The sequence below is a fragment of the Manis javanica genome, chromosome 2, assembly GCF_040802235.1.
Source record: "Manis javanica isolate MJ-LG chromosome 2, MJ_LKY, whole genome shotgun sequence".
NCBI classification, from domain to species: Eukaryota; Metazoa; Chordata; class Mammalia; order Pholidota; family Manidae; genus Manis; species Manis javanica.
In genome coordinates this window covers 3,563,717-3,590,456 of record NC_133157.1, presented here as the reverse complement: position 1 = coordinate 3,590,456, position 26,740 = coordinate 3,563,717, and the positions used below count along the sequence as shown (strand labels likewise).

At 54.6% G+C, this 26,740-nt stretch overlaps 1 protein-coding gene across 2 annotated transcripts; it reads left to right on the top strand.

Moving 5' to 3' along the window:
- Nucleotides 1–3,797: 3,797 nt before the first annotated feature.
- GTF3C5 (general transcription factor IIIC subunit 5) lies at nucleotides 3,798–19,472 on the top strand. Of its 2 annotated transcripts, none has more exons than XM_017645432.3 (11): nucleotides 3,798–4,244; nucleotides 6,354–6,573; nucleotides 9,021–9,219; nucleotides 12,757–12,952; nucleotides 14,093–14,197; nucleotides 15,195–15,309; nucleotides 15,733–15,813; nucleotides 15,917–16,014; nucleotides 17,131–17,213; nucleotides 17,817–17,959; nucleotides 18,829–19,472. In XM_017645432.3, exons 1-11 carry the CDS (start codon nucleotides 4,092–4,094, stop codon nucleotides 18,861–18,863), a joined length of 1,428 nt encoding a protein of 475 aa, XP_017500921.2. In that variant the 5' UTR covers nucleotides 3,798–4,091; the 3' UTR covers nucleotides 18,864–19,472. The 2 variants fall into 2 exon arrangements, with proteins under 2 accessions (XP_017500921.2, XP_017500920.3); XM_017645431.3 differs by having other exon boundaries at nucleotides 18,816–19,472.
- The last annotated feature ends 7,268 nt before the right edge of the window (nucleotides 19,473–26,740 follow it).

The window sequence follows — 26,740 nt, the reverse complement described above, 5'->3', positions numbered from 1 at the left end:
GCCCTGGGACACCTCTGCAGGCAGGACATGTGTGTGTCCTCACTCAGGGAGCAGGGATGCTGGCACAGCCTGGGTGGGCTGGGCACCTCCTTAGTGTTTGGGGGGCTGGGACAATGGATGGAGCACGGGTGGTGCTCACCCCAGCAGAACTTCCCAGGAGGATCTGAGCCTGTGTACTCATGCTGTGACTCCCTGCGGTCTGGAATGTGGTGAGGCTTGTGGGGAAACATGCAGGTACTGAGCCCGGAAAACAGTTAACATAGACCAGGCTTTGTTTTCCTGGGAACCCTCATTACCTGCTATGCCATAGGTGTTCACTTGTCTCATTTGCATGCCATCTGTCTCCACTCATCAGATTGGAGCGCCTCCAGGGCAGGGGCCCTTGTCCTATCTTCTGTGCCATCCGAGCCTAGCTCAGGGTCCTGCACACAGTGGGCACCCAAGGAGGGTTTACGTGACTCTTGCTGCAGTTCAGCTACCCAGGTTGTGTGTGCAACATTTAACACTGTGCTACTTCAGAGAGAGCCCCCAGCCTGGAAAGGGGGGTCTCTGATCTCACGAAGGTGTGTGAGATGGGCAGGGGAGGTCTGCCACACAGTGAGTGACTTCAGTGACTCGAGAGAGAAGAAAAACTGCCCCATTCGTGGTAGAAAATGTAATAACTCAAAAATGAATCCTGTAAATACTCTAGAAATTCAAGGAATCTGCCTGGATTAGTCCTGGGACTGCCATGATAAATTACCATAAACCGAGTGGGTTAAGGCCCCACAAAAATTTATTCTCATAGTTCTGGAGGCCGGAAGTCCCAAACAGGTAACAGCAGGGCTGCGCTCCCTCTGAACACCATAAGGGAGGATCTTCCAGCCTCTCCCAGCTCCCAGTGGCTATCAGTATCCCTTGACTAGTGACCACATTGCTCCAAATGGCCTCATAGCCACGTGGCCTCTTCCCCTTGTGTCTGTGTCCAATCTTCCTCTGCCTCTCTCATAAGAACACTTGTCATTGGATTGGGGGCCCAGCTGCATAACACAGGGAGATCCTCCCTCTCGAATTCCTAAGCCTGATGACATCTACAGAAACACTTGCCCAAAATGAGGTCTCATTCACAGGTAGCAAGGATAAAGATGTGGACATGTCCGGGGGCACCACTCAGTGCACGGTGCCCCTAAGCTGGCTTGTGCTTTGCTTTGCACATAAAATGCATAGCATGCCAGGCATGAGAATATGCTCGTATTTATTACCTGTCTTCCTTCTCCAGGCGGGATCTACTGCTAAGGCCAAGATGCAGTCTGAGACCCAAGCTGTGCCTGAAAAGGCAGGTTCTCAGCCTCCTCGGAGGGAGGGTCTCCGACTCTGGGAAGGGCAGCATAGTCCCAAGGGTTGGCCGTGCAGGCACACCGTGTGTGCCAGGAGTCTCCACCTTTCCCAAGGAAGCAAAGGCTAGTCACCAACACCGGAACAACTGCATCGCTCCCAGGCGGGAGTGGTATGCGCAGGATGCCCCTGGCCCCCACCACACCCCAATCCAGACCACAAGAGGGGCGAGAGCTGCAGAGACCCCCCAAGCCCTTCCATCCAATGGGGGGGGGAAGATCCCACCCTGCAGACTAGGGTTGGAAAGATGCCCTGAAACTGGGCAAGCAAAGTGCCCCCAATGTGCAAATATTAAGCATCACTGTTGCCTGCTCTGAATGCAGCAGTGAGTCAGGGCGCATCAGAGCTGTTTCTTTAGCTGGGCTCCTGGGATCCTTCCTGGCCTTACTGCCCCACCCCTGCCTCTAACCTCTGTGCCACAGATCCCAGGACCGACCAACGCTCTGTCCCCAGGAAGCTTAGGCCAATGCTGAGGTTGGCCTTGGCCTTCCCCTCGACCCCAGGTTCACCCTCTCCTCAGTTACTCTGCATTCTGGGGACAAGCCTTGATTTAGTGTCTGTTCCTGACCTGAAGGCTGGATTAAACTGAAGGCTCAAGTGAGTCAAGGGGCCTCATCTGCTCACTGAATTTCCTGAGCATCTGCTCTGGGCCCAGCCCCATGCCCAGACCTGGGAACACAGTGGTGAACCAGGCAGACCTGGGCCCTGTCCTCAGGAAGCTGCTGCTCTGTTGGAGAAATAAAAATAGTAAAACATGCTGTGGGTTCTTATGGGTGTTTGGATGCCATGGGCACAGAGGCTGAGACCAAACTCTCCAGGCAAGGTGAGCTCTCAGCAGAACCCCAAGGACAATGAGGAGTCAGCCAGGTGGAGATGGGGAATGGGTGAGGGATTCACAACAGACAGGGCCAGAGTGAGATTTCATTCTAGGGAAAGCTAGAGGGTCATTGGATGGGGCCGTGTGTGTGGTCAGGACTTCAGTGGGCACACTATGGTTCCAGGTGCTTTAGAATCAGCTTTGCAAGTTCAGAAACCAAGTCCTTCAATACTGACAGGTAGGGTACTGAATGAATGTTTAGTATAAGTTTGTTCACAATATTGCATCAAATTCAAATTCAACTGTGTGTCCCATATTTTATGGGACAATGACAGGCTCTTCAGGACTGACTCACGTGTACTAAACCCACAGGGATCTGATGTAAATACACCAATATATTAATTTACAGCTGTAGACAAGGGTAAAATGCATACATCTGTTTTCCAGTCTCCTTCCTGGAAAATCAAACCACCAGAAGACTGCTTGGTGAGCATGGAATGCTCTTCCAATAAAAATATAATGAAGTATTTCATGTTCAGGTTACATGTTTTTCTCTTTAAAATGTATTTAGTGGTCTTTGCAGCTTTCTTACATCCATCTAGAACAATGAAGTAACCTTTGGATTCAGAAGTCATTTCAGAAACCTGGGGTACCCATAGCCACGGGGTGCCTTGCTCTAATTTTTAATCTCCTAATAGCCTCATACCCAGTCCCTTCTTTCCACTCTCACTGTCACTTCTCTGGCCCTGAGCAGCATCTCTTAGCAGGACTTGCAGCCTCTCAGCTGGTTTATCTTGAATCCACTCCTGCCCTCTCTGATGTATTCTGCACAACAACCAGAGAGGCATTTACATGCATAAACCAGATCATGGCACTCCCGGCATAAAACCCTTCAAGGGCTCTCCACCGCACTCAGAAAAAGCCAATCAATCCGCTAGGTACATCCTATTTAGGATCTGTCTGGCCTGTGTGCCCTCCGACCCCTCATCTCCCCTAGGTTTGCTCCCTATAGTTTTGTCTTCTGTCCCTTCCTAGAATGGGCCAAGCTCTTTTCTTCAGTGTCCCCCACACAGCCGCTGGCTTAATGCTTCTCGGTTCCGAGCGGTGCCCAGCACACAGCACGCGCTTAATAACTGACCGCCTAAGAAATGAAGGACCGACGCCCTCCTTCCGCCCCGAGCTCTCGGGAGGAGGGCAGTTCGGGGCTTTCTGGGTGCGGAGGTGGGGCAAGCATTCAAAGCGCAATTCCCTCGCGCTCGCCATTTCCAGACCCAATTCCCCGCAGCCTCCACGCGCGTAGTAGAGCCGTCCCGGGCGGCCGGCCAGCATGACAGCCCCCGCGCAGAACGCCGCTTGCCGGACCCTGAGCCACGGAAAGCCCCTGCTGGTACCTAATGGGGAAGAAGGCGGCCGGAAGTCTGCCTCGGGTCCACCCCCTGGCTGCCATTGGGTGAAATTCGACAATGGGGCGGGGACAAGCCTGGTCCTGGTTCTCTATTGACTAAAACGTGCGGAGCTAAGGTGGGTGGAACCTGGCTTTCTCCTGACTCTTCATTAGCTGAAGGCCCGCCGGTTCTCATTGGCTAACATTGAGAGCTGGGCCAGTTCTTACAATCTCGGCGGCGTCTCGGGTTGGTGGGAGAGTCAGGCCCGTGCCCCGGCCCTTGGACAAACCCTCGCATTTTAAACAAAATTGAGGACCTGGCGGTTGCTTACGCCCAAGCCTTGTGGCTTCCCCATGGGCATTTGCTCCCAAAGGTCTTCGGGTCTCGCTGAGCCCGGGATTTAGAGAAACGCGAGCGGCGACGGAACCCGGAACGATTCCTCCGCGGAACCATTGAGACGAGGTCCCTGGGGCGCGTGGAGGGACGGACCGCGTGGTCCAGCCAGACCCGCAGGGATGGCGGCGGGGGCGACTGATGCGGGCACGGGGGTGGCCGTCCCCGTGGAGCTGCGACGCGAGCGGCGCATGGTGTGCGTGGAGTACCCGGGAGTGGTGCGCGACGTGTCCAAGATGCTGCCGACTCTGGGCGGCGAGGAAGGCGTCTCCCGGGTAGGAGTGGGGAGTGTCCGGGACCATGGGGACCGAGTCGCGGCACTGCTACCGAAGGGGTGGGAGCACCCAGGGAAAGTGAGGTTTCCTCAGCCGCGGAGCTGGGGGCGCGCTCTGGGGTGGCCAGAGGGCGGGCTTTTGCTTCTGAAAGCGCCGGTAATGGACGGACCGTTTTTCCCTGGGAGCAGGGGGAGGGGACTGTGGGGGAAAACCCAGAAAGGGGAGGAGGAGTCCCTTGCGCCCCGTCCACGGATCAGCCTTAGTCTCGGCATCCCTGCCATGCAGAAAGCGCAACTGCAGCCCGCCAGGATGTTCTGGGCGGTCGCATCCTGGTTTCGTGCAGTAGAAAACCGAGGCATCGGGAGATTAAGAACGGTTGAACTACATGAGAGGAGGACGAGTGTTATGTTTTATTAGAGTTAAAGGTAACACCTCACTCTGTGCCAGGCACAGTTCTAGGTGCTTTACTTACTTTTGATCCTCCTTAGAACGCTTCCAGGTAGGAACTGTCAGTATCTGCATTTTACAACGAAACCATGCAGCTTGTTCCAGGCCACTTGTAGGGGAGCTAGGATGAATTCTTACTTTATGCAGAGTTGTAAGTGCTTTATAGGCACCAGATCTGGAAATGTCTCTTCTTTAGAGAGCCCTTCCCTGACTGCCCTAATTAAAGTGGTCTCTAGCATTTAATAGTTGCCTCCTCAGCCTGTTAATTCCAGCTGAAATTATGTTTTAGCATGTTTATTGTCTGTCTTGGCTCCTTGGCTCTGAGACTGTAAATCCGTGAGAGGAGGGTCTTGGCTCTGGTGACATTCTCTAGTCCTCACACCCACAAGAGTGCCTGCCTCCAAAATATTTGTCAAATGCATCACTGAATCCTCACAATAGTCTGGTGAGTTAGGTGCCGTTATTCCCATTTTTCAGATAAAGATGCAGGTTTTAAGAAAAGTTGGATCAAAAAACCTCTTCACAAACCTTTTCAAATCTGGAGATTTGAAATCAGGCATACCTCCCCGCTGAGGTCAGAACTCTTAACTGCTGCTTCCTTGTCCTTTATGAATACACACCTTGAACCTATCATGAAACACAGGATGCCAGTAGAGGCCCAGCCAGCCATATTGTATTTCTTTGTCCTGATGTGTTCACTTTACTGTGGTGATGACGGGGACCTTACTGTCACTAACCCCCAGGGATATTTGTACCCAGCTACAATAGGAGCCCTTTGGGAAGAGACTGACCATTCACTCATTCCATTATAGTTTCTTGTGTACCTCTTCTGTGCCAGGCCCATGTGTGGGGCTGTCCGCAGCCTAGCAGCCTCATAGACCTGTGTTTCATGAGAAGGGATTCCTGCGGTTGGGGCTCCTCCCATCTTTCTCTGGGTGTTTCCTGAGCACCTACTAAGGTCTGGCTGTGTCCTGGGTGTTGGAGAGCCAGCGGACAAGCTAGTAAATGACCTTGGCCAGTGGGCATTGTTATACGTTCACACGCACACAGATGACTGTGTCTCTCTTACCCCGTGTGGGGCACTCATTCATATGTGAGTGACACATGTAGAGCGTTTATCACAAGCTATGTGCCTGGCTAAGTGCTTTGCACATATTTCCGTTTAGTCACTCTAACAGTTCTATGAGTAGGCACCCTTATCTCCATTTTAAGGAGAAGGAACCAAGGCTTGAAAAGGATAAGTAACAGCTGGGTAGGAAGCCCTAGACAAGTCACTCGACCCCGCTGGCCTCAGCTACCTCCACAGTAAACTCAGGGGTGATGATGCCACCGTGAAGTGAAACAGTGCCAGAGAGCCACATGACTGCCCACCCAGGATGGGTGCCTGACAGATGATGGCTTTCCTTAACGGGCATTATTATCTCCAGCTTTACCACCTCTTAGAGGGGAAGAGACTATTCTCATGTCCTCTACTAGATAAAAATTGAGATACCTGGGCTTGTAAGAGTCTTTGGGTAACTAAAATTTCCAAACCGACCACAAGCCTCCTGGCCCTCCCTTTGTCACCTGGGTCACCGTGAGACTTCCGTTGAGAGAGGAGCAGTTCCCTGCTAGCTGCTTATCTGGTCACTGCTTCACTGCCTCTCTCTTTGCCCAACACAGATCTACGCAGACCCCACCAAGAGGCTGGAGCTATACTTCCGGCCCAAGGACCCCTACTGCCACCCTGTGTGTGCCAACCGCTTCAGTACGAGCAGCCTGCTGCTCCGGGTCAGGAGGCAGACGAGGTGGCAGAGGGGGCTGCCAGGGTCCGAGGCCCAGCCCAAGGTCACCTTCGACATGGAGATCCTTGGCATCATCTCCACCATCTACAAGTTTCAAGGTAACTGCGAGATACGTTCTTCCTGCATTGGGGTATTTCAGGGCCTGAGTCCCTCATGCCTGCAGGAGCTGCCTGGGCCGTCCACACAGTGGACTGGGCTGGGCTGGGCCCAGTGTGAGGGGCAGGGAGCAAGGGGAGCGGCAGAGCGCAGGCCCCATCTAGAGGGCAGGTTTCCTCCCCAGCGAGCAGGTCCCTGCAGGTTATGGTCCCACTGCTGCTGGAGCTTCTGCATTTTTAATGGAGGCTAGAGTTCTGTGAGAAATCTCATTTTTAAAGCCACTAAGTGGAGCCATATAAAACGGGTCAGCAAGCCTCCAGTGTTTGAAACCCAGTATTTTGGAAGCTTATCTCAGTCTTCCCTGTTCCTGGGCTTGCCTCCCGTCTGAAGCCTTCCCAGGTCACCGCAGCTGACTTCATGTGCCTTTGAACTCGTAGTCCACTGGTTGTCTCCTGTAGGGTCCTCAGCTGAGTTGCTACCCACAGGGAAGCCCAGTGAGGAGGCAGTACCTGCGGGACGGGGAGGGGGAGGGGGAAGGAGCATGGGTGGTGGAGCTGGGCCTGCTGGAGCTCTGCGAGTTTCTGGGCAGATGGCCTGGCTTCCGTCAGCCTCCGTCCCCAGGTCATCTGTACAGTGGGAGCCCTGGGGTCATCAGGCCCTTGGGAAGACACACGGGAGGCCCTCGGCAAATTACTAAGGAGCCTTAGAAATGTTTGTCCTGGCCTCTTCGGTTCTAAGGCCGAACCTGAAGAGAGTACAGATGGAGAAAGGAAGAGGGGTCTGGAAAGTGAAAGGAAATGTCAGCAGGGCCTGGGACCCTCGGGGCTGGGCGTGCGGGATGTCAGTCGTTCTGGTGGGATGCTGTGCTCCTTCCTGGGACAGCGGCTCTCTCTTCTCACCTGTCTTGCTGAGCCGCCGCTCAGCCCTCAGGGTGTGATTCAGGGCCAGCAGCGTCAGCCTCTCCTGGGAGCTTGTTGGAAATGCAGCACCTCAGGGTCCGCCTATAGCAAGATCCCAGGGGAGTCACATTCTAAGAAGCACTGGCCTAGACTTGATCCTCACATATCATGGAACTCCCAGCCCCAAATAAGATTTATTCAGGTAACTTGGAGGGTGCTGAGCCGAGTTCACACAACATTTTGGAAGGGTGTTGTTTCGGCAACCCCCACCATTGCCTGGCAGCCCCCACCACCGTGGGGCTCCTCAGCAACCCCCAAAGAAGATGTGGATGGGGAAACAAAAGCAAAAATGAACAAGTGGGACTATAAAGCTTCTGTACAGCAAAGGACACCATCAATAGAACAAAAAGGCATCCTACAGTATGGGAGAATATATTCATAAATGACAGATCCGATAAAGGGTTGACATACAAAATATATAAAGAGCTCACACAGCTCAACAAACAAAAAGCAAATAATCCAATTAAAAAATGGGCAGAGGATCTGAACAGACACTTCTTCAAAGAAGAAATTCAGATGGCCAACAGACACATGAAAAGATGCTCCACATCACTAGTCATCAGAGAAAACCACAAGGAGATATTACGTCACACCAGTTAGAATGGCCACCATCCAGAAGACAAACAACAACAAATGTTGGCGAGGTTGTGGAGAAAGGGGAACCCTCCTACACTGCTGGTGGGAATGTAAATTAGTTCAACCATTGTGGAAAGCAGTATGCAGGTTCATCAAAATGCTCAAAACAGACTTACCGTTTGACCCAGGAATTCCACTCCTAGGAATTTACCCTAAGAATGCAGCAGCCCAGTTTGAAAAAGACAGATGCACCTCTATGTTTATTGCAGCACTATTTACAATAGCCAAGAAATGGAAGCAACCTAAGTGTCCATCAGTAGATGAATGGATAAAGAAGATGTGGTACATATACACAATGGAATATTATTCAGCCATAAGAAGAAAACAAATCCTACCATTTGCAACAACATGGCTGGTATGCTCAGTGAAATAAGCCAGGTGGAGAAAGACAAGTATCAAATGATTCACTCCTCTGTGGAGTATAAGAACAAAGAAAAAACTGTAGGAACGGAACAGCAGCAGAATCACAGAACCCAAGAATGGACTAACAGTTACCAAAGGGAAAGGGACTGGGGAGGATGGGTGGGAAGGGAGGGAGAAGGGGAATAAGGGGCATTATGATTAGCACACATAATGTAGGAGGGGGCACGGGGAAGGCCGTACAGCACAGAGAAGACAAGTAGTGATTCTACAGCATCTTACTACGCTGATGGACAGTGACTGTAATGGGGTATGTGGGGGGGGACTTGATAATGGGGGGAGTCTAGTAACCATAATGTTGCTCATGTAATTGTACATTAATGATACCAAAATAAAAAATAAAAAAAAGAAGATGTGGATGTTGGTGCGTGGCAGCTGCCAGTTCCTGTGCCATTGTAATAGGGTGTCCGCCATCTGTGTGCTGCTCTTCCCAGGAATGTCTGACTTCCAGTACTTGGCCGTGCACACGGAGGAGGGCGGCAGGCACACGTCCATGTATGACAAAGTGCTCATGCTCAAGCCCAAGAAGGAGGCTTTCTTCCACCAGGAGCTGCCGCTCTACATCCCCCCGCCCATCTTCTCGCGGCTGGACACCCCAGTGGACTACTTCTACCGACCGGAGACGCAGCACCGGTAAGGCCCCCTTACGCTGAGACATCGGCTCAGAGTCCGGGCCCTCTGGTCAGAGGGCCTGGGTCAGAGGCTCTGCTCAAGCCCACGGCCCCAGTGCCTCCAGAGGGAGCGCAGCTGGTGATGAGGGGCCCTGACGGGTGTCGGGGTCCAGCCCTGGTGCTGGCACCCCACCGAGAGGCCTTGCTCAGAGCTGTCCCCACCCCACGGAGAGTGAATCAGGGTGTCGCCTTTCAACTTGAAGACCCATCCCCACCACTTGCACCTTGAGGTGCAGAGAGACACCTACCGGAGGAGCACCTTGATGAGCCCAGCCGCGGTGGATGGGAGGCAACCCAGCGCGGCAGCAGGAGTCTAAGGGCTGCTCCTGTTGACCAAGCAACCCCGCTTCTAGGAATTCACACTTTGGTGCCCCGACCTAGGTACTTGGAGGTACACTTACGAGAGCGCTTACTGAGTATTGGCAGCAGCAAGAAACAGAGAGCCTGGTGTGGGAGAGAGCCCAGGCTGGCGCCGGGCACCCACGTTCAGATCCTGGCGCTGCCTCACGGGGTGTGGCCTCGGTGCCAGTGTCCCCGCCTGGAAAGGGCATGGCGACAGTACCCCCTTTCCCTGTGTTGTTTGCTGGGTAAATGACAAGCTTTTTGGCATACTTAGCACAGTGTGTGCCTGGCAGACTCTGAAAATATAAATAATTGATTAGTCCATTAATAGGGACATGGTCAGTGACATTACAGCCTGTGCCGGGAACCCCAGGCGGCCTCTGAGACAGCAGCTTGTGGGCTGACGGGGCACATGCCCAGAGCGCTGTGCTCAATGAAAAGGCAGGTGTGAAAGCAGAGTCTACGGTACAGAAGCAAACCATGATGTGACAATAGAGGCTGGACGAGTCTGGGAGATGGGGCCCAGAACTGTTCTCTCTGGGGGCGTGGGGGGTGGACGCCCACTTTTCCTCTCCTTGTTTCATGTTTCCACCAACAAGTGCTGACCGCCTGTCACGGCCCAGGGCCCTCCGCAGAGCCCCGTGTCAGTGGAGCACACAGCCCAGGAGGTTCTGTGCAGGTCTGGGGTCCGGCCGTGGTGGATGATGAGTGTGCCTAGGTGTGTGGCTTAAAGGCAGTCAAAGGGGAGTGGATGGTGATGGGCAGTGGGGCATGGGCTAGGGCCCTCAGAGGAGCTGGCATTTGGAACAGACCTGAGTGATGACGGAGCTGGCAGGTGAAAATCAGGAGAACATTCCAGACCAGGGTCCTGGCACATGCTAAGGAATGGTCGCAAGGCTGGCACCCCAGGAGCGGAGTGAGCTGGGCAGAGATGTAGGGACAGGGGTCCCACAGTCCATGGTAGGGGGCTTAGATTCAATCCTAAGGAGAAGGTATACTCTCTGCCTTTGAAAAAATATATTATGGAAAGTTATGAGCATACCCCAAAGTAGAGAGAAGTAGCTAGTGGCCGCCCACCCGCATCTCCGCCTCGCGGATGAGCAGCCTCTGCTGGCACCTCCTCGCCCCACTGCCCACGCGCACTGCGGCACGTCGTTGAGAAAGGGTCGGTGGGAGGGACTTTTCTTAAAACCGTAATCCTGTGAGCAGAGTGAGCGGGTGTCCAACCCCTTCAGGGCCTCCCCGTGCTTGTCGGGTCCCCCCTTGTCGTACTGAGACCCGGAACCAGAGCCACAGCAGCCTTGAGGGGCGTCCCTCAGGCCCGTGGAATCTGCACCACCGCTCCCCTCTTCCGGACTGCAGGAGCACGTGGGGCTCCTTAGAAGAGCAAAACATCACAGAAATGCGTGACCAAAAAGAGTGGTGTCGCATCCCCTCCCTGCTGAACACACCTGTGTGTTGAATGATAGAGTTTTGTGTGTATAATAATATTCAATCCAAGAGTTTTAACCAAGGGGAGATATAGTCCATTTTTAAATTCACACACTTTTGAAATGTTTTGATTATTTTTTTTTAATTAAGGTACCATTGATATATAATCTTATGAAGGTTTCACATGAGCAACACTGTGGTTTCAACATTGACCATATTATCAAGTCCCCCCGCTCCACTGCAGTCACCCCATCAGCGTGGTCAGATGCTAGAGTCATCACTTGTCCTTTCTGTGCTGTATTGCCTTCCCTGTGACCCATCTATATTGAGTGCTAATTATAGAGCCCCTTACTGATTATTTTTCTTCCACAAGCATTTAACTTACAGTCAGAAACAAAAATATATAGGGGAAAATAAAGCCTCCCTCTGACTGCCGGCCCTGGCCCTGGATGGCATGCATGAGTCACTGTCCAGTAGGGCCAGCAGGCAGCTGCTCCCAAGCCTCTGGTAGGGGGACAAGGAAAGAGGGTCAGCCACTCATGGACCCACAGGCCCTTTCTTTCTCCCCACGTGGTTTATTGATTTTCCAGCACATGGAAAGAACCTGCCTTTTCTCCCAAGGCCATTGATTTTTCTGCTCTGCTGGCCCTCCTGGGAACACAGGACTGGCAGTGGGGAGACTGGGTCCAGGGAGGCTGAGCTTCACTCCAGACCAGGCGGGCAGAGAAGAGGCTGGGAGGCTGGCCTGACCGGGTCCCTCCCTGGGGAGATTAGAGTGGGTGGGGGTGGGGGGCTGGCAGAGCAGCCTGTCCCCAGGTGGGCACAGCTGGGCAGTCACCTGGTCTGGGGCGAGCCACTGGGGCCTTCCCTTCTTGGGGGCGTCTAGGGTTTTAGGGAGGTGTCTTTCAAAACAGGATATGTTGCACCTGTTTGGGATGGTTTCTATTATATTAAAAAGAAAGGGCTCAGACTTGACCCTGTCTTTGTGTGGGGCAGGGTATGGCTGAGTGCCTCGGGGACCCCTCACCAGTGTATCCTGGGCTAACGGAGAGGGACCCAAGTGTGACTGGTGTTAGCATCTTGCTTTGCCCTTGGCCCGGGTAATGTCCAGATGCTTCTGCGACGCCCTGCCAGAAGGTGGCAGGACGGGTTGTTGACCGGGCCCCTGGCCAGCCTTCCCCCCACCTGTGAGTCCGGCTCTGTTATGATGAGCTCTGACTCTAGGCACGTTTTCAGCCCCCCGGGCCTCAGTTACATCACAGGAAACTGGTTCATTCCTTGTAGGATTATTTTGAGGGTTAAACAAGTAAATTAAATAAGTAGAAATCAGTGAGTGTGGCTCCTCTCTGACAGCTGGTTCTGGCCTTAACTGATCAGTCAGTGGCTGCAGCTTGACTGACTTCACCATTCCTGCCTGATGGGTATTCAGTTTGCTTCTAGTTTTTCATGGCCTAGACAGTGCCTGTGCCTGACTCGCTGCAGTGGTGAGGCCACAGCCTTGTGACAGGGGCCCTTCCCTACACCCCCACCTCTGGGACCTTTGGCCTTGCCCAGCTTCAGGGCCGGGGCCCCGGAGCCCCCCGGTGTGGTGTTCGGCAGCCACTGCCTGTCTCCCCCCGGAGAACAGTCTCCTGCCTTTGGCTATAGGTGTTGCAGGCCTGGTGGGCTCCACCGGGACTGGGCAGGCCTGTGTCTGGGGTCGTCCACTACCACTCTCTGTCCTCAGGGAAGGCTACAACAATCCCCCCGTCTCAGGCGAGAATCTGATTGGCCTGAGTAGGGCCCGGCGCCCCCACAACGCCATCTTTGTCAACTTTGAGGAAGACGAGGTGCCCATGCAGCCACTGGAGGCTGCAGTGCAGACGTGGAAGCGGGTCTGCACCAACCCCGTGGATCGGAAAGTGGAGGAGGAGCTGCGGAAGGTGAGCCGGAGCCGCCCCGCGCCCACAGGCCCCCCTGCGCCCGCCCCTGTTTACCCAGCCAGGCCCTGTCCTTCAGCACGTTGTGGTCGGCTGTGCTGACTTTCTCACAGACCTGTTCGTGGCACATGGCAGCTTTTCACCTCCAGATGTCATGTCTGAAAGATGTGCCAACATGAGCCTTGCATTCCCAATGTTGAAAATACTTAGAATTCCTAAGAGGGCCTTGTGGGGTGGTGAACAGCGGGGCTTTAGCGTGCAGCTCCGGAACTCCAGCATCCAGGAGGCTTAGCCATTCATGGGTTGCTCTAAGCACCTACTGGGTGCCAGGCCGGCACACCACCCCGTCGGCTGGAGTGGGCAGGACCCCTGGGAAGGCAGCCGCCGTCTGCCTTGTCCGCTGGCTTGCGTTTCTGGGAAGACTCAGGCAGGGGCCCCTGGTCCTCGTCTCCACAGGTGTGGACAGCAGGGTCTCGGGGAGGTCACATCGCTGCTGCCTGAGGCTTGCCTCTTCCCTTTCAGAGTTTTATTTCTTGAAGAGACTGTGTGGACACCTTGTATTCTTGCTGTCACGGGGGAAGGGGGACATGGTGGGGCCACTCTCAGAGGCTCCTCCCTGTCCTCTAGACATAACCCAATCCTGAAGCCGACTCGGGGCCTTTCCCTGCGCGCTCCGGCCACACTGGCCTTTTGCAGGCTTCCCCTGGACCAGGCCGTCCCCTCCAGCCCTCGTGCTGTCCCCTCCAGCCCTCGTGCTGTCCCCACTCAGGCGCTGCCCTCTAGGTTGGGGGTGCTCAGGGTCCCGGAGATCTGGCATGTCCCCCGCCTGGCCCTGCTCTGCTCCTTTGGTTGTCTGCCGCCCTGCTGCCCTGTGAGCTGCATAAGGACTGGGACGTGTCCGCAGCCATCTCAGGACCCCCAGGCCCTGCACCTGCAGTCGGCACGTGCCGGGTGTGCAGTCCATGCTCCCAGGCCAGGGCTGATGAGGGTGTGCAGTTCTGGGGCCGGTCCGTGCTTGCTTGGGCCCTGCTCTCACAACTCCTCTCCAGATGTGCCTGGTGGGGGGCTGGCCATGCTGGGGGATCTGGGGGCGGCTGGCAGGCAGCTGTGACGCTCACCCCAGCCTCTGCCTTGACCCCTCAGCTGTTTGACATCCGTCCCATCTGGTCACGTAACGCTGTCAAGGCCAACATCAGCGTCCACCCTGACAAGCTCAAGGTCTTGCTGCCCTTCGTGGCCTATTACATGGTGAGCGTCTACCCTGCTGCGCACCCGGGTTCCCACCTGGTCCCCGTCCCTGACGCAGCCTCTCAGAGCCGTGGGGCCCCCAGGAGGCCGGCTACAGCCGTTAGGGGCACCCCCCCACCCCCCCGCCTCCTCAGGAACGCATTCGGCCATGCTGGGATGATTCTAGAATCAGAGCAACTACATGACGTGGAGGGAGTAAAGGGGGCTTTACATTCTCCAATGACCCAATGAAACGTCTAAGGACCAGGCACTGGGTGAAGTGCTATGCAGTAGGATCCCCTTTTCACCTCCGAGGCAGAGCCTAGGCTCGCAGAGGTGACTTGATGTGCCGCGGCCCTGCAGCCAGCAAGTGGCAGAGCCATCCAGGAGCCCAGCCTGGGTGGTTTGGAACCCGGGTCCCTAACTACTGAACTTCTGCCTTGGCTCACTCCACCTACTTTGAGGTCCAAGGGAGGCAGAGCCACCCTGGACTCATCCAGGAGGGCGTGGAGATGGGGGTGCCAGTACAGAAGTTCCTGAAGGTGCTGGAAAGATGGGAGCCCAGTGCAGCACCGAGGAGATAAGGATAGGGTGATGCCAGGTGGTGGGATGTGAGAAAGGTTCGTCTCTCCTGTGCTCGGACCCCAGACGTGGGAGAGCCATGTCTGCTTTCCGGCATTGGCTTCCTAGATGTAGGACCTCAGGAATTCCATGTGGGGACAGTGCATTCCACGTGTTAGGACAGTAATGACATTTATGGGGCACTTACTATGTGCCAGGCACCATGGTCAAGGCTCCGGGACATGGCCTCTAATCTTCCCAGAAACCATGAGGACAGGGGCTCATGTCTCCATCGTGCAGGTGGGTCAAGGCCTGGAAAGGCCAAGTGACTGGTCCGTGGTGCCAGGGCCGCATGGGCAGAGCCAGGGTGTTCTACTGCCCACTCAGGCCTGCACCTCTGTGTTGCCTGGGGGTCAGTCTTGACATCACTCTGTACTCCCACTTTTTCTGTCTCCAGATAACTGGCCCCTGGAGAAGCCTATGGATTCGATATGGGTATGACCCCCGAAAAAATCCAGATGCCAAGATTTACCAAGTCCTTGATTTCCGAATCCGCTGTGGAATGAAATACGGTAAAAGTCTCTCAGGCCTTTGCTTTCTCTCCTTGTATCCGTCTCCTAGCATTCTCTCCCGCAGTAAGGGTGTATCCACACAGAGAGGGTGAGAAAGCCTCTCCCCTTGGGTGGGATCTGCCGGATGCAGGGTAGCAGAGGCTTGAGTCCTGGCCCACCACTGGCCCTCCAGGTGCTCACGGCCACTATGGCATAGGCCAGGTGTCCAGTATGGGTCCAGTCCCCAGGCCCACATTGAGCCACTGCAGGCAACCCCAGCACGCAGCCCCATGTGGTTGGAGCATCACACAGGGCTCCTGTCGCTCCAGGGCACAGGAGCCCAGAGTCCTTTCCTCAGGATCTGGCCCCAGTGAACTCAGTGTGCCTCGAATGCAAAACCAGAGCTGCTTGGCAGAAGGGGTTTGTGCCTTTCCTTGTCTGCAGGTTATGCTTCCAGTGACTTGCCTGTCAAGGCCAAGCGCAGCACCTACAACTACAGCCTCCCCATCACTGTCAAGAAGACACGTAAGTGCCCCAACTCGCTCAGTGGGTCAGGGCAGGAGGACAGGGCGGCGTTTGGGAGACATGCCCCCTATATTCAAAGTACATTGGTGCTGTCCCCTTGCAGCCAGCCAGCTTGTCACCATGCATGACCTGAAGCATGGCCTGGGCCCACCAGGTACGGCTGGTGCCCGGAAACTGGCCTCCAGCAAGTACAAGCTCAAGGTAGGCGCCTCCTGAGTCCCGGGGGAGGGAGCTGCCCGCTTGGTTGAGAGCTGAGTTGGGGCTGAGGGGCCCCTCCCTTGGGCAGGCCTGGCATACACGGTACACTCCGGGGCCCCTGTCTATGACACCGGGAGGGGCTTTGACTGAGGCAGCTCTGTGTGCCCAGCCCCTTTGCACGTTCCCACCTTCCAGGTCAGCTTCTGAAGACAGAGTGAGAAGTTGGGTTTGAAGCACCCGAGACAGTGGGTACTGAGGACCATCTGGGCAAAGAGCTGGTAGCAAGTCTCAGAGGGAAGTCTGATGCCACAAACTGCAGGTGGTGCCCGTTGTGAGCCCAGGCCGCTGAGGCATGGGATGGTCAGAACTGGGCACATGGAGCCAGAGCAGACTGTCCGGGCCCCAGCTGTGGGCTGAACCTGGGTATGGCTGTGACCCAGAGCCCAGGGCCCCCAGCAGGGTGGCATTGTCATTCACAGCATCGCCCAGCAGTGGCGGCGAGTTCCAAAGGCCTTTCCCATGCTCGGCTGCTCTGAGCTACTGTCTGGGGACCACCTGCCTCACGGGGCTGGCGCGGGGCGTGTGTAGGAGCAGGCAGGGAGGGAGGCACAGGGACACAGGGACAGGCTGTCTGCCAGCCGTCAGTCCTCTCCTCTCAGGGCAGCCTGAGTGCCTGCCTTCCTCAGAGGCACTCATTTAGGCCTGGGTGGGAGGAAGAGAAAACGGACAGTCGGTGATCCTGGCTTTGTTTCAGGGCAGCGTGCAGGCTACATAAGATGACCCCTTAGTAGAAGTCACCAAGGGCGAGGAGGGCCGGCTCGGCCCACAGAGCACAGCACCAGGCTGGCACCCCACCCCGAGCCATGCGCCTGGCCTGCCATGTGGGCAGCTTGAGGCTGGGGCCGCGGGAGGGCCTGGCTGCTCTGTCTGCCCCCCCCAGAACCTCCTGGGGGTCAGAGCCCATTTCCCTGTCTGCTCCCTGGCCTCTGTCCTGGCCTCCAGGCAGAGGAGACAGCTGACTCCCTGGGGGTGTGGGGGGCCTGGGGGAGCTGCGGTGTGGGGCTCACCACCGCCTGCCCCAGAGGACAGCTCCGGCTGACCTTCCCCTACTTTCCCCAGGACTCGGTCTACATCTTCCGGGAGGGGGCCCTGCCACCCTATCGACAGATGTTCTACCAGCTGTGTGACCTGAACGTGGATGAGTACGTGCGTGGGGGCCCCAGACGCCGAGGCGGGCGTCCTGCGGGGCGCGGGTGGTGCTGAGAAACTGCCCGGGGACCAGGGTATTTCCTGCAGCTCTGCCTTTCGTGTCAGCCTCCGTCTGTCAGCAGGAAGGCTCTCTGGTCTGGGAGTCAGGTGCTGCCGGGGCATTCCCTCAGCTCGGCCCGGCAGCCCTCGGGACCATGGCCAGTGTCCACCTGGCTGCCCCTCCCAACACTGCCTGATCCTCCCAGAGCGACTAGAATCCCAGGAACCTTTAATCCAGGTGTTCTTAGTGATGTTTGAGAAATGGAGGTGGGGCGCTGGGATGGGAGGAGACGGGTGCACGTGTACACAGCTTGAGGCGCCGCGAGAGCTGCCAGCCCTCCCAGCGGGAGAGGAAACAGGCACAGCCCCGCTCTGTGTGCAGGGTCAGGGGCCTGCCCACTTCAGGACCCCGCGGGCCGCACACAGCTTCCCTGCCATGTCCATCCTCTGGCCGCACTCCAGGTGCTAGTTTTTAAGCACAACCCCACCTCTGCCACAACCACTCACTGGCGCCTATTGGCAAAAGCCCCACCCTGGAACCTGCATCTGGCTCCCAGGTTGCAGAAGATAATCCACCGCAATGACGGGGCCGAGGACTCCTGCACAGAGCGGGATGGCTGGTGCCTCCCCAAGACCAGTGACGACCTGAGGGACTCGATGTCCCTCATGATCCGGCAGACCATCCGCTCCAAGAGGCCAGGTGAGAGCCGCAAGGAGTGAGGGAGGGAGGCCCCGGATGCCCTGTGCCCCGCTCGGGGAACAGAGCAAGTGCTCAGGGGGCCCGTTCCCTGAGAACCTGCACCCAGGCGGGACCATCTTGCCTAGGGGCCAGCATCTCCCAGGCTGCCTGCTGAGGCCGTCCAGGTGGGAGTCACAGCACCCAGCCCTGGGGTCTCAGGCAGGAGATAGGCTGGAGGGTGGGGCTGCAGCAGGGTGGACACTGCCACCTGAGGCCACCACTTAGGCCCTGATACCCTCACACTTTCCAGCCACACGTGGGCATGTTCTGCCCACCTGCCCTCTCCTGGGACCTGGTGGCCCCGGTGACCAGGGCCGGGAGGGCCGGGAGTGAGCACGCACGGGACTGTGGGGCTGATGCAGTCGTCAGCAAGAGGTCCCTCGGGCTTCCAGGCTTGGTGAGGGGTCCCAGGCCCACCACACCCCAACAGAGGTCATGGGGGTAGGTTTTGCCTCGTTTGGGACACAGCTCCCTCTGAGAATCCAATCAGGGCTATGGATCCCCATCCCAGATAACAGGTGTCACACAAAATGCCATGCACTCTCTCGAGGAGTCCATTGGACCCCTGAAGTGGCCCCAGGTTCCTCCAGGAAGTGGTCTCGAAGCTGCCAGCTTCAGTGCCCCTGAGGTGCCTGTTAGCCTGCCGAGTCCCAGGTCCCCGAGCCGTCCGTGCATCCCAAAGCTGCCTGTCCAGAGCTTGAGCCCCGACACCGTGGCCGTGAACCGTGCCCCGGGCGCTGAGGGCCGGTCACAGCTGGACGGAGGCCCCTCAGGAGGCCTGCACTGAGGCGCACGTGGCCCGGTCTCCTGGCCCCAGCTCTCTTCTCCAGCCCGGCCAAGGCTGACGGTGGGAAGGAGCAGCTGACCTGTGAGTCCGGGGAAGACGAGGAGGACGACGAGGAGGAGGAGGAGGACTTCAAACCCTCAGACGGGAGTGAGAACGAGATGGAGACAGAGATGCTGGACTACGTGTGACGCGGCCTTGGCCCCGGGCCTCCCTGACCAGGCGAGGCTGCCGCCCAGCCTGGGGGGGGAGCAGGGACAGCTGGGCTCCCCAGCACGGCCCCGCGGGGCCGGCGCAGCCGGAGGAGCCCCTCCCTGGAGAGCCAGGGTCCCAGAGCAGGCTGCAGCTGGCCCTGGTCCCGCCTGTGACCTGCTGCTCGGGGCTGCCCTCCGGCCCTTGGTGCGCGGGGACGTGGCCAAGGGTTCTGCCTTGCTTTGCACAGCCGTGAGCCAGCCCAGAGACCAGCAAAACAGGCGGAGATGCTGCAGCTTGGGGAGGGGCCTGTCTCTGCGCGGGTCCGTGGCTGACAGGGGCGTGAGGAGCCCCGCCCGTGGTCACAGGTGGCGGGGGTCTATGCTTGCACTGGGATCCCATCCATCTGGGGTTGCCTGGCAAAGGCCCGGCCCAGCTGGAATCGACCTTGTTATTAAATACATTTATTATTTACATGATTAAAGACATTTCCCAAGAGTCTTGGTATCTCAGTGGGGGTGTTTGAGCCTCGCCTTGAGGCTTGGGCTGCCGCCGGACCTTCATTTGATCCTTCAGTCCCTTACCTCGGTGACCTCACGCTGAGTGATGCCAGGACCGTTGAGAACAAGCCTGATGCCCTTTGCCTGTGGGTCGGGTGAGAGCAGCCGGAAGTAACCCCAAGGCCCAGTTCCAGAGGGTCCTGCAGCCTCACGTCAGCCCTCACTACCCGAAATGTATACGTTCATGAGGGGTTCATGGGAAACAGACCCTGATGCCTCAAGGCCACTGCCGTGAAAACAGGCAGCCAGAGTTTCCGGGGCTGAGCCTGCGCTCCCAGGAGGCAGGGGAAGGGGTGCCGAGGTCCTGCAAAATGGCCTGAGCCAGAGGAAGCCCGTCACCCCCCTCCTCGGCCAGCAGATAGGGCCACTTAGTGTGACCCTTAAAGTCCCTAATTAACGTTAATTCCAAAGTCAAATGCCTCACGCAAGCCCCTTCCTGCTGAGCAGGCTCCTGGGAAGCCCCCTCCGGGAACAGACCAGGAGCCCCTGAGGCTCAGTCGGTGGGGTGATGGCCGTGCTCCCAGCTGCTGGGGACGGTCCGGCGGGACACGGTACTGAGTCACCACAGGAGCAGCTCTCTCGGCGGCAGGCGGGGCCCCGGGCCTGTTCATGCCTCTTCTCCGGGAGGGTTTCCCTCAGGCTGCTGCGCTCTGCGGGTGGACCTCAGGTGGACCTCAGCTGGGGCCGTTCCCACTTCTGAGCCTTACTACTAGCCCCCCATCAGGGGGAAAGGGTCTAGGTTCTGATCCCTTCTCCCCAGAAGCCGCCTTGGCCCCTGTGCAAACCTGAGAAGGGTGGGCCGGGGCTCTCCCTCGGCGCCCCACCCTCCACGGCTGAGCCCCGGGGCCTCACCTGGAGCCTGCCTCACCTGGAGCCTGCCCTGCCCAGGCTGAGCTAGAGAGGCCGCCAAGTGCAGCACCTGTGTGATTGGGCAGATCCACGCTCAGAAACCTAAATACCTCCCCTACCTTTTAAAGCTGTTTATTATGGAAAACAGCAAATATGCGCAGAAGTCCTGAGTATTGCATCATGAGCTCCTTGACCCCTCACGTGGCTGCAGCAGTTGCCACATGCTGCCCAGCCTCTTGGATCTACTCCCCAAGGTTTGGTTTGGTTTCACTTTTTGTGTTCTCCTGGGATTGTTTTTTGGAAATCCCAAACTTTGGCATGTGTCTCTAACACACTGGGACCTTGTTTTAGCAGCACAACAGCGCAGTTATCACACCTGACAAATCAACGGCAACTCGGGTTCAAGACCTTCCCTAGGCGGCCGCTGCCAGGGTAGAGGCGTGATGTCAGTCTGTCCTCTCGGGACATGAGCACAGGCCCTCGGGTGGTGTCTCCTTGGCAATGGCCAGTGATGACCAGGCAGACTTGTTTTAGCGTCACCATAAATTCTTAGGTTTGTCTTCATCATTTGCTGTCGTGCTTTTTGATGCCCAGCCTCTCCCATCTTTGGCCTGAGGGTGGCCCCAGGGTGGCTCCTGTCCGTTGACACACCTTCTAGTCTTCTATGCCTTCGTGCTTCTGGGCCGCCATGATGGCCCAAGCTCCTCCTCATCTTCCACCCTAACCCGGCCCAGCCGCCACCCCAGCCCCCGTTCCCTGGCACAGACATGGTGCTTAGAGCCCCCCATCTGGGCGCTAGTTCGGTGTGTGTTACCCCTAGGTTTTCCTTACCTCTGTAGCTTATGAATACACAGAGGTAAGAAATACACATTTCTTTACAAAGAAAAAATTGAGATGATAAAGATTAGTTCCCAATTAAAATGTAACCCCCTGCTTTGAGAGAAATCTTCTGCATCCATGGATGTCTTGCTGCCCTTGTCTAGCCTGGATTAATACTTAGTCCATAGGCACACACCTGATCATCTGATCATCTACATTTGCCCTCTTACAGCACTAAACTATGTTTTCTACCTTTATCTTGCATCTACCTACCACTTCAGCATTTTATTAAAAATAAAAATAATAATAATAGGAGAAATGTGGGATCAACATATAAATCAAGTACAAAAATCAAACGAATATTCATATTTGACCTGATTGTTTATAGGTCATATTGCATGATCAAAACCGAAAGTCTCTGTGATATGACTGCCCTTGTACTGTTCACCATGTAGGAACTTATTCACTATGTAAGAATTCGTTCACCATGTAAGAACTTGTTCGTTATGCTTCAGAAGATTGGAGACTAACGAGAATTAGGCTTGAGATGGATTAATGATTGTACATTGAGCGTTGACCCCCCTATACTGAATTTTATTGTTGTTAACAACCATGTGATCAATAAATATGAGAGATGCCCTCTCAAAAAAAAAAAAAAAAAAATGTAAGATCATAGGGTTTTACTTCCCTGATCTTAAACTTGCTTCTTTTAACACCTATGCTGACAGTCTTGATTCCAGCATAATTATTTTCTTTCTCCTATAATATGCATTTCAAAACAGAAGATATTATATCACATAACAAATTATATACAAATTTAGATAAGTGATAAAATATATAAAGTACTATGAAATAATAAAGACTACTGAAAATGATTTAAGATGGCTTTGCATTTATCCCTATCAAACTACCAATGGCATTCTTCAACAAACTAGAGCAAATAGTTCTAAAATTCATATGGAACCATAAAAGACCCTGAATAACCAAAGCAATCCTGAGAAGGAAGAATAAAGCTGGGGGGATTATGCTCCCTGACTTCAAGCTCTAGTACAAAGCCACATTAGTCAAGACAGTTTGGTACTGGCACAAGAACAGACCCATAGACCAATGGAACAGACTAGAGAGCCCAGATATAAAGCCAAGCATATATGGTCAATCGATATATGATAAAGGAGCCATGGACATACAACGGGGAAATGACAGCCTCTTCAACAACTGGTGTTGGCAAAACTGGACAGCTACATGTAGGAGAATGAAACTGCATTATTATCTAACCCCATACACAAAAGTGAACTTGAAATGGATCAAAGACCTGAATGTAAGTCATTAAACCATAAAACTCTTAGAAGAAAACATAGGCAAAAATCTCCTGAATATAAACATGAGCAACTTTTTCCTGAACACATCTCCTCAGGCAAGGGAAACAAAATAAAAAATGAACAAATGGGACTATATCAAACTAAAAAGCTTCTGTACAGCAAAGGACACTATCAGTAGAACAAAAAGGCATCTACAGTATGAAAGAATATATTTGTAAATGACATATCTGACAAGGGGTTAACATCCAAAATATATAAAGAACTCACACGCCTCAACAAACAAAAAGCAAATAACCCTATTAAAAAATGGGCAGAGGGTATGAACAAACAATTCTCCAAAGAAGAAATTCAGATAGTCGACAGGCATGTGAAAAGATGCTGCACATTGCTAATTATCAGGGAAATGAAAATTAAAACCACAATGAGATATCACCTCACACCAGTTAGGATGGCCAACATCAGAAAGACTAGGAATAACAAATGTTGGTGAGGATGCAGAGAAAGGGGATCCCTTCTATACTGCTGGTGGGAATGTAAGCTAGTTCAACCATTGTGGAAAGCAGTATGGAGGTTCCTCAAAAAACTAAAAATAGAAATACCATTTGACTCAGGAATTCCACTCCCAAGAATTTACCCAAAGGAAGCAAGATCTCAGATTCAAAAAGACATATGTACCCCTATGTTTATTGCAGCACTATTTACACATGACCAAGATATGGAAGCAACCTAAGTGTCCATCAGTAGATGAATGGATAAAGATGTGGTACATATATACACAATGGAATACTATTCAGCCATGAGAAGAAAAAAAAAATCCTACCATTTGCAACAACGTGGATGGAGATGGAGGGTATTATGTTCAGTGAAATAAGCCAGGCGGAGAAAGACAAGTTCCAAATGATTTCCCTCATTTGTGGAGCATAAGAACAAAGCAAAACTGAAGGAACGAAACAGCAGCAGACGCACAGACTCCAATAAGGGGACTAGTGGTCACCAAAGGGGAGGGGTGGGGGAGGGAGGGTGAAAAGGGAGGGAGAAGGGGATTGTGGGGTATCATGACTGGCACACATGGTGTGGGGGGGTCATGGGGAAGACAGTGTAGCTCAGAGAAGTAGTGACTATGGCATCTTACTACACTGATGGACAGTGACTGCAATGGGGTATGGGGGGACTTGATATGGGGGAAATGTAGTAACCACAATGGTTTTCACGTGAAACCTTCGTAAGAGTGTATGTCAATGATACCTTGATTTAAAAAAAAAATCTTGCAGTGGATATACAGTCCTGCCTCCAAGCCACTTGGAGTAACTCTTTTCCCTGTGGTCAGACCATCTGCTGGTAAACAGTTTCCCTACAATTTTTACATGGATGCTTCTCTGCCTAAAAACAAATAACAAATGTTCCCCTCAAAGCACCTTGTAAAGTATAAGAGCCATAGACCCAGATACTTACTTAGACTTACGGCACCCAGCGCCCTGAACAAAGGTGACAATGGGGAGGCTCAGAGGTAAAGGAACGTGGCCGGGCCACCCAGCTGTCGTGTGGCAGCGTCAGGGTAGGGCCTGTGTCAGTGTCTGCCTCGCATGATGTTGACACGGGTGCATTTGCCCTCACAGAATGCGCTCCAGCCCGGAATAAGCTTTTTAAGCTGTGTGTGTCATTAAATCAACTGGTTAGTTTTCTATTTTGTCAATTATATCAATTCAGAACTTTTGACACTTCCATCCTAGATCTTACGGAAGGTCATATATGCTGCAAGCATCCAGTGATAGCCATGGAATCTTCCCTCAGAAAAATATGCATCCCCACGAATATGTGCATCCAATTTCAGGGGTATCCAGGCTCCTATAGTCTGGAACTTCCAAACAGGTCCATGGACCAGGACTCGACTCTCTGAGTTCAGACTTCTGGATTACATTATCTCCACCAAATTACCGTAGTGCCCTTGACATGTAACAACCACACTGCTCCGAGTTTTGTCTGATTTTCCCGATGCTCTTTTGTGGGAGTGAGGGAGTCAGGAGGTTGCCTGAGCGGAAGAGCAGCCGCCGAGGCTGAGGCTTTGCGGACCCCACAGCCCACGGGGCCCAGCGGCCGGGCACACAGACCAGCCCCCGCCCAGGGCTGGGACTCAGGGCTCTCGGAGGAGGTCTCTCAAAGAAAGCCAGAGCTAGACAGTTGTCAGAGCAGTAAAAATAAGCAGATCTTATTTACGATTACTGCAGCAGGGGAAAAGAGGTTTCAGTATAGGCCTGACCTCAGGCCCGGCATGTGGGGACTTACAGCTGAGGAGCAGGGGGCCCCTGGACGGAAAATCTGCAGGAGGAAACATCAGGGGGAGGGGGCCCAGGCCTACAAACCCAACAGGATTCTTGGAGGGTCGTCCCATGAGGGTGGAGGATTCTGGTTAAACCAACTTAGGGTTCTTGCAAAAACTGAATGATGCAGAGACAGCCAGTAGGGTTCAGGGGAGCCTGGGAAGAGACCGGTCAAGGACAGGATCTTTGTCAGACCGCAGATGCTGGCCAAATCTTTTTTTGGCTGAAGTTAATGTCCTTAAAAGTCAGCTCTCCAAAGGATCAAACAATGGACGTGTTTGACAAATGTTGCCAGGGAGCCAGCTGGTGGTTTTTCTATTGAATGGAAAGCCTTAGTTTCTTCTGGATATTTCTGGGAATGCTTGCCCAGTGTTTAGAGATCACCTGCTCTGTGCGGGCCCATGTGGAGCCGGTGGTTAAATGAGTCACCGCCCCCTATTGTTGAAATGCCTGGCTCCTTCTCCCTCTCCTCTGCCTCCCCCCACTGCCCCTTGCCTCCTGAGCTTCTATAAATAACACCCTTTGGAATACCTTGAGCCCACAGGGTTCCTCCTCCCCCAGATTCAGAATTACTTCCTTTGGAACAGGTTCTCAGAAGTGGAATAACCAGGCAAAGGTGTGAGTGGACCAATGCATTTCCTTGATGGGGGGGGCAATCCCCATCTTCAAACCCTTTGTACCCGACTACAGCCACAAGGGCCCACCCCGCCTGCTGGACCGCTCCTTCCCAGTGTCTAACTCCTCCCTCCCACCGCCCACTGCCCCTCCCTCCTAGTTTCTGCAGCCTCTCTCCATCCACCCCTGCATCACAAAAAAATCCAGCACTGAATCAGGCAAGCAGAAGGACAGGCAGATGTGTATCAGTAGATCCGTGCGGGTCTTGGTGACAGTCGGAGCGGGGCTGTGTCCTGTGTTAGAGGCACTGGTTCCTGGACAACAAAGGGGCTGCAGGGCCCTGTCCGAGGGGCTGTTGGCCTGCAAGAGCTCTGGCTGTCCCCTGGCTCCTGAACGTGTCCCCATCACTGCAGTGGGCTGTGCGGTAGAACATGAGTCTCCTGTGAGAGGCAACCTGGGACGTGGCTGAGCTCAAAGGCGCAGTCTTTAGGCTTTGTCCGTGTGGTTTTCCCTTATAAACCACCTTCTCTGGTTACCACGGTAACACACATGCACAGAAAGGAGCAGTGGCCTTTTGCTATGTCTCACACCTCCGTGCTCCGTCTGCGCGCTCTCTCGGCCTGGGTCTCTGCTTGCCTAATACTGTGCCCAGAAAGCCCTCCTCTCCTTTCCCTTAGCGAAGCCCTCAAGGCCAGGCTGGAGCCCCCTTTCCCCACCTCCCCTGTGTCCCAGGACTTGTCATGCTGAGGGTGAGGTCTCCCGGGCACCCTGAGGGCAGGATCGCCTGTGTTGCTCTGGGTCCCCACATCTAGCTCAGACTGCACCCCCCAGTGAGCCCTTGGGAACAAGGGTCAGCTGCACTAGCTGCCCAGCAGCTCACAGTCATCTCTGACCCAGAAGTCACATGCCAGGTGCCCTACAAACTCCCTCTGTTGAGCTCAGGGGGCAGGCAGGGCATGGAGATGAAGCAAGCCCATTACTCTGAAGATGAACCCAGCCCTCGTAAATAAATGAGCCAGAATGCAGGACACCCTGCACCCAGCCAAGCCCCAGCCCTTGCAGCCCCCACCCTGGGCCATCTGCCTCTGTTCCCAGGTAGGCAGTAACCTGCACAGGTGCACTGTGGGACCAGGGCACCAGGGTCAGCTGGCCCTGGGAAAGATGGAACATCCCTGCACGTGTGTGTGTGCGCACGTGTGTGCATGCACACGCCCACACATGCTCAACCTTGGCCAGCCTGAGCCCATTTGGAAACAGCAGGGTATACTGCCTGGAGTGCAGCCAGC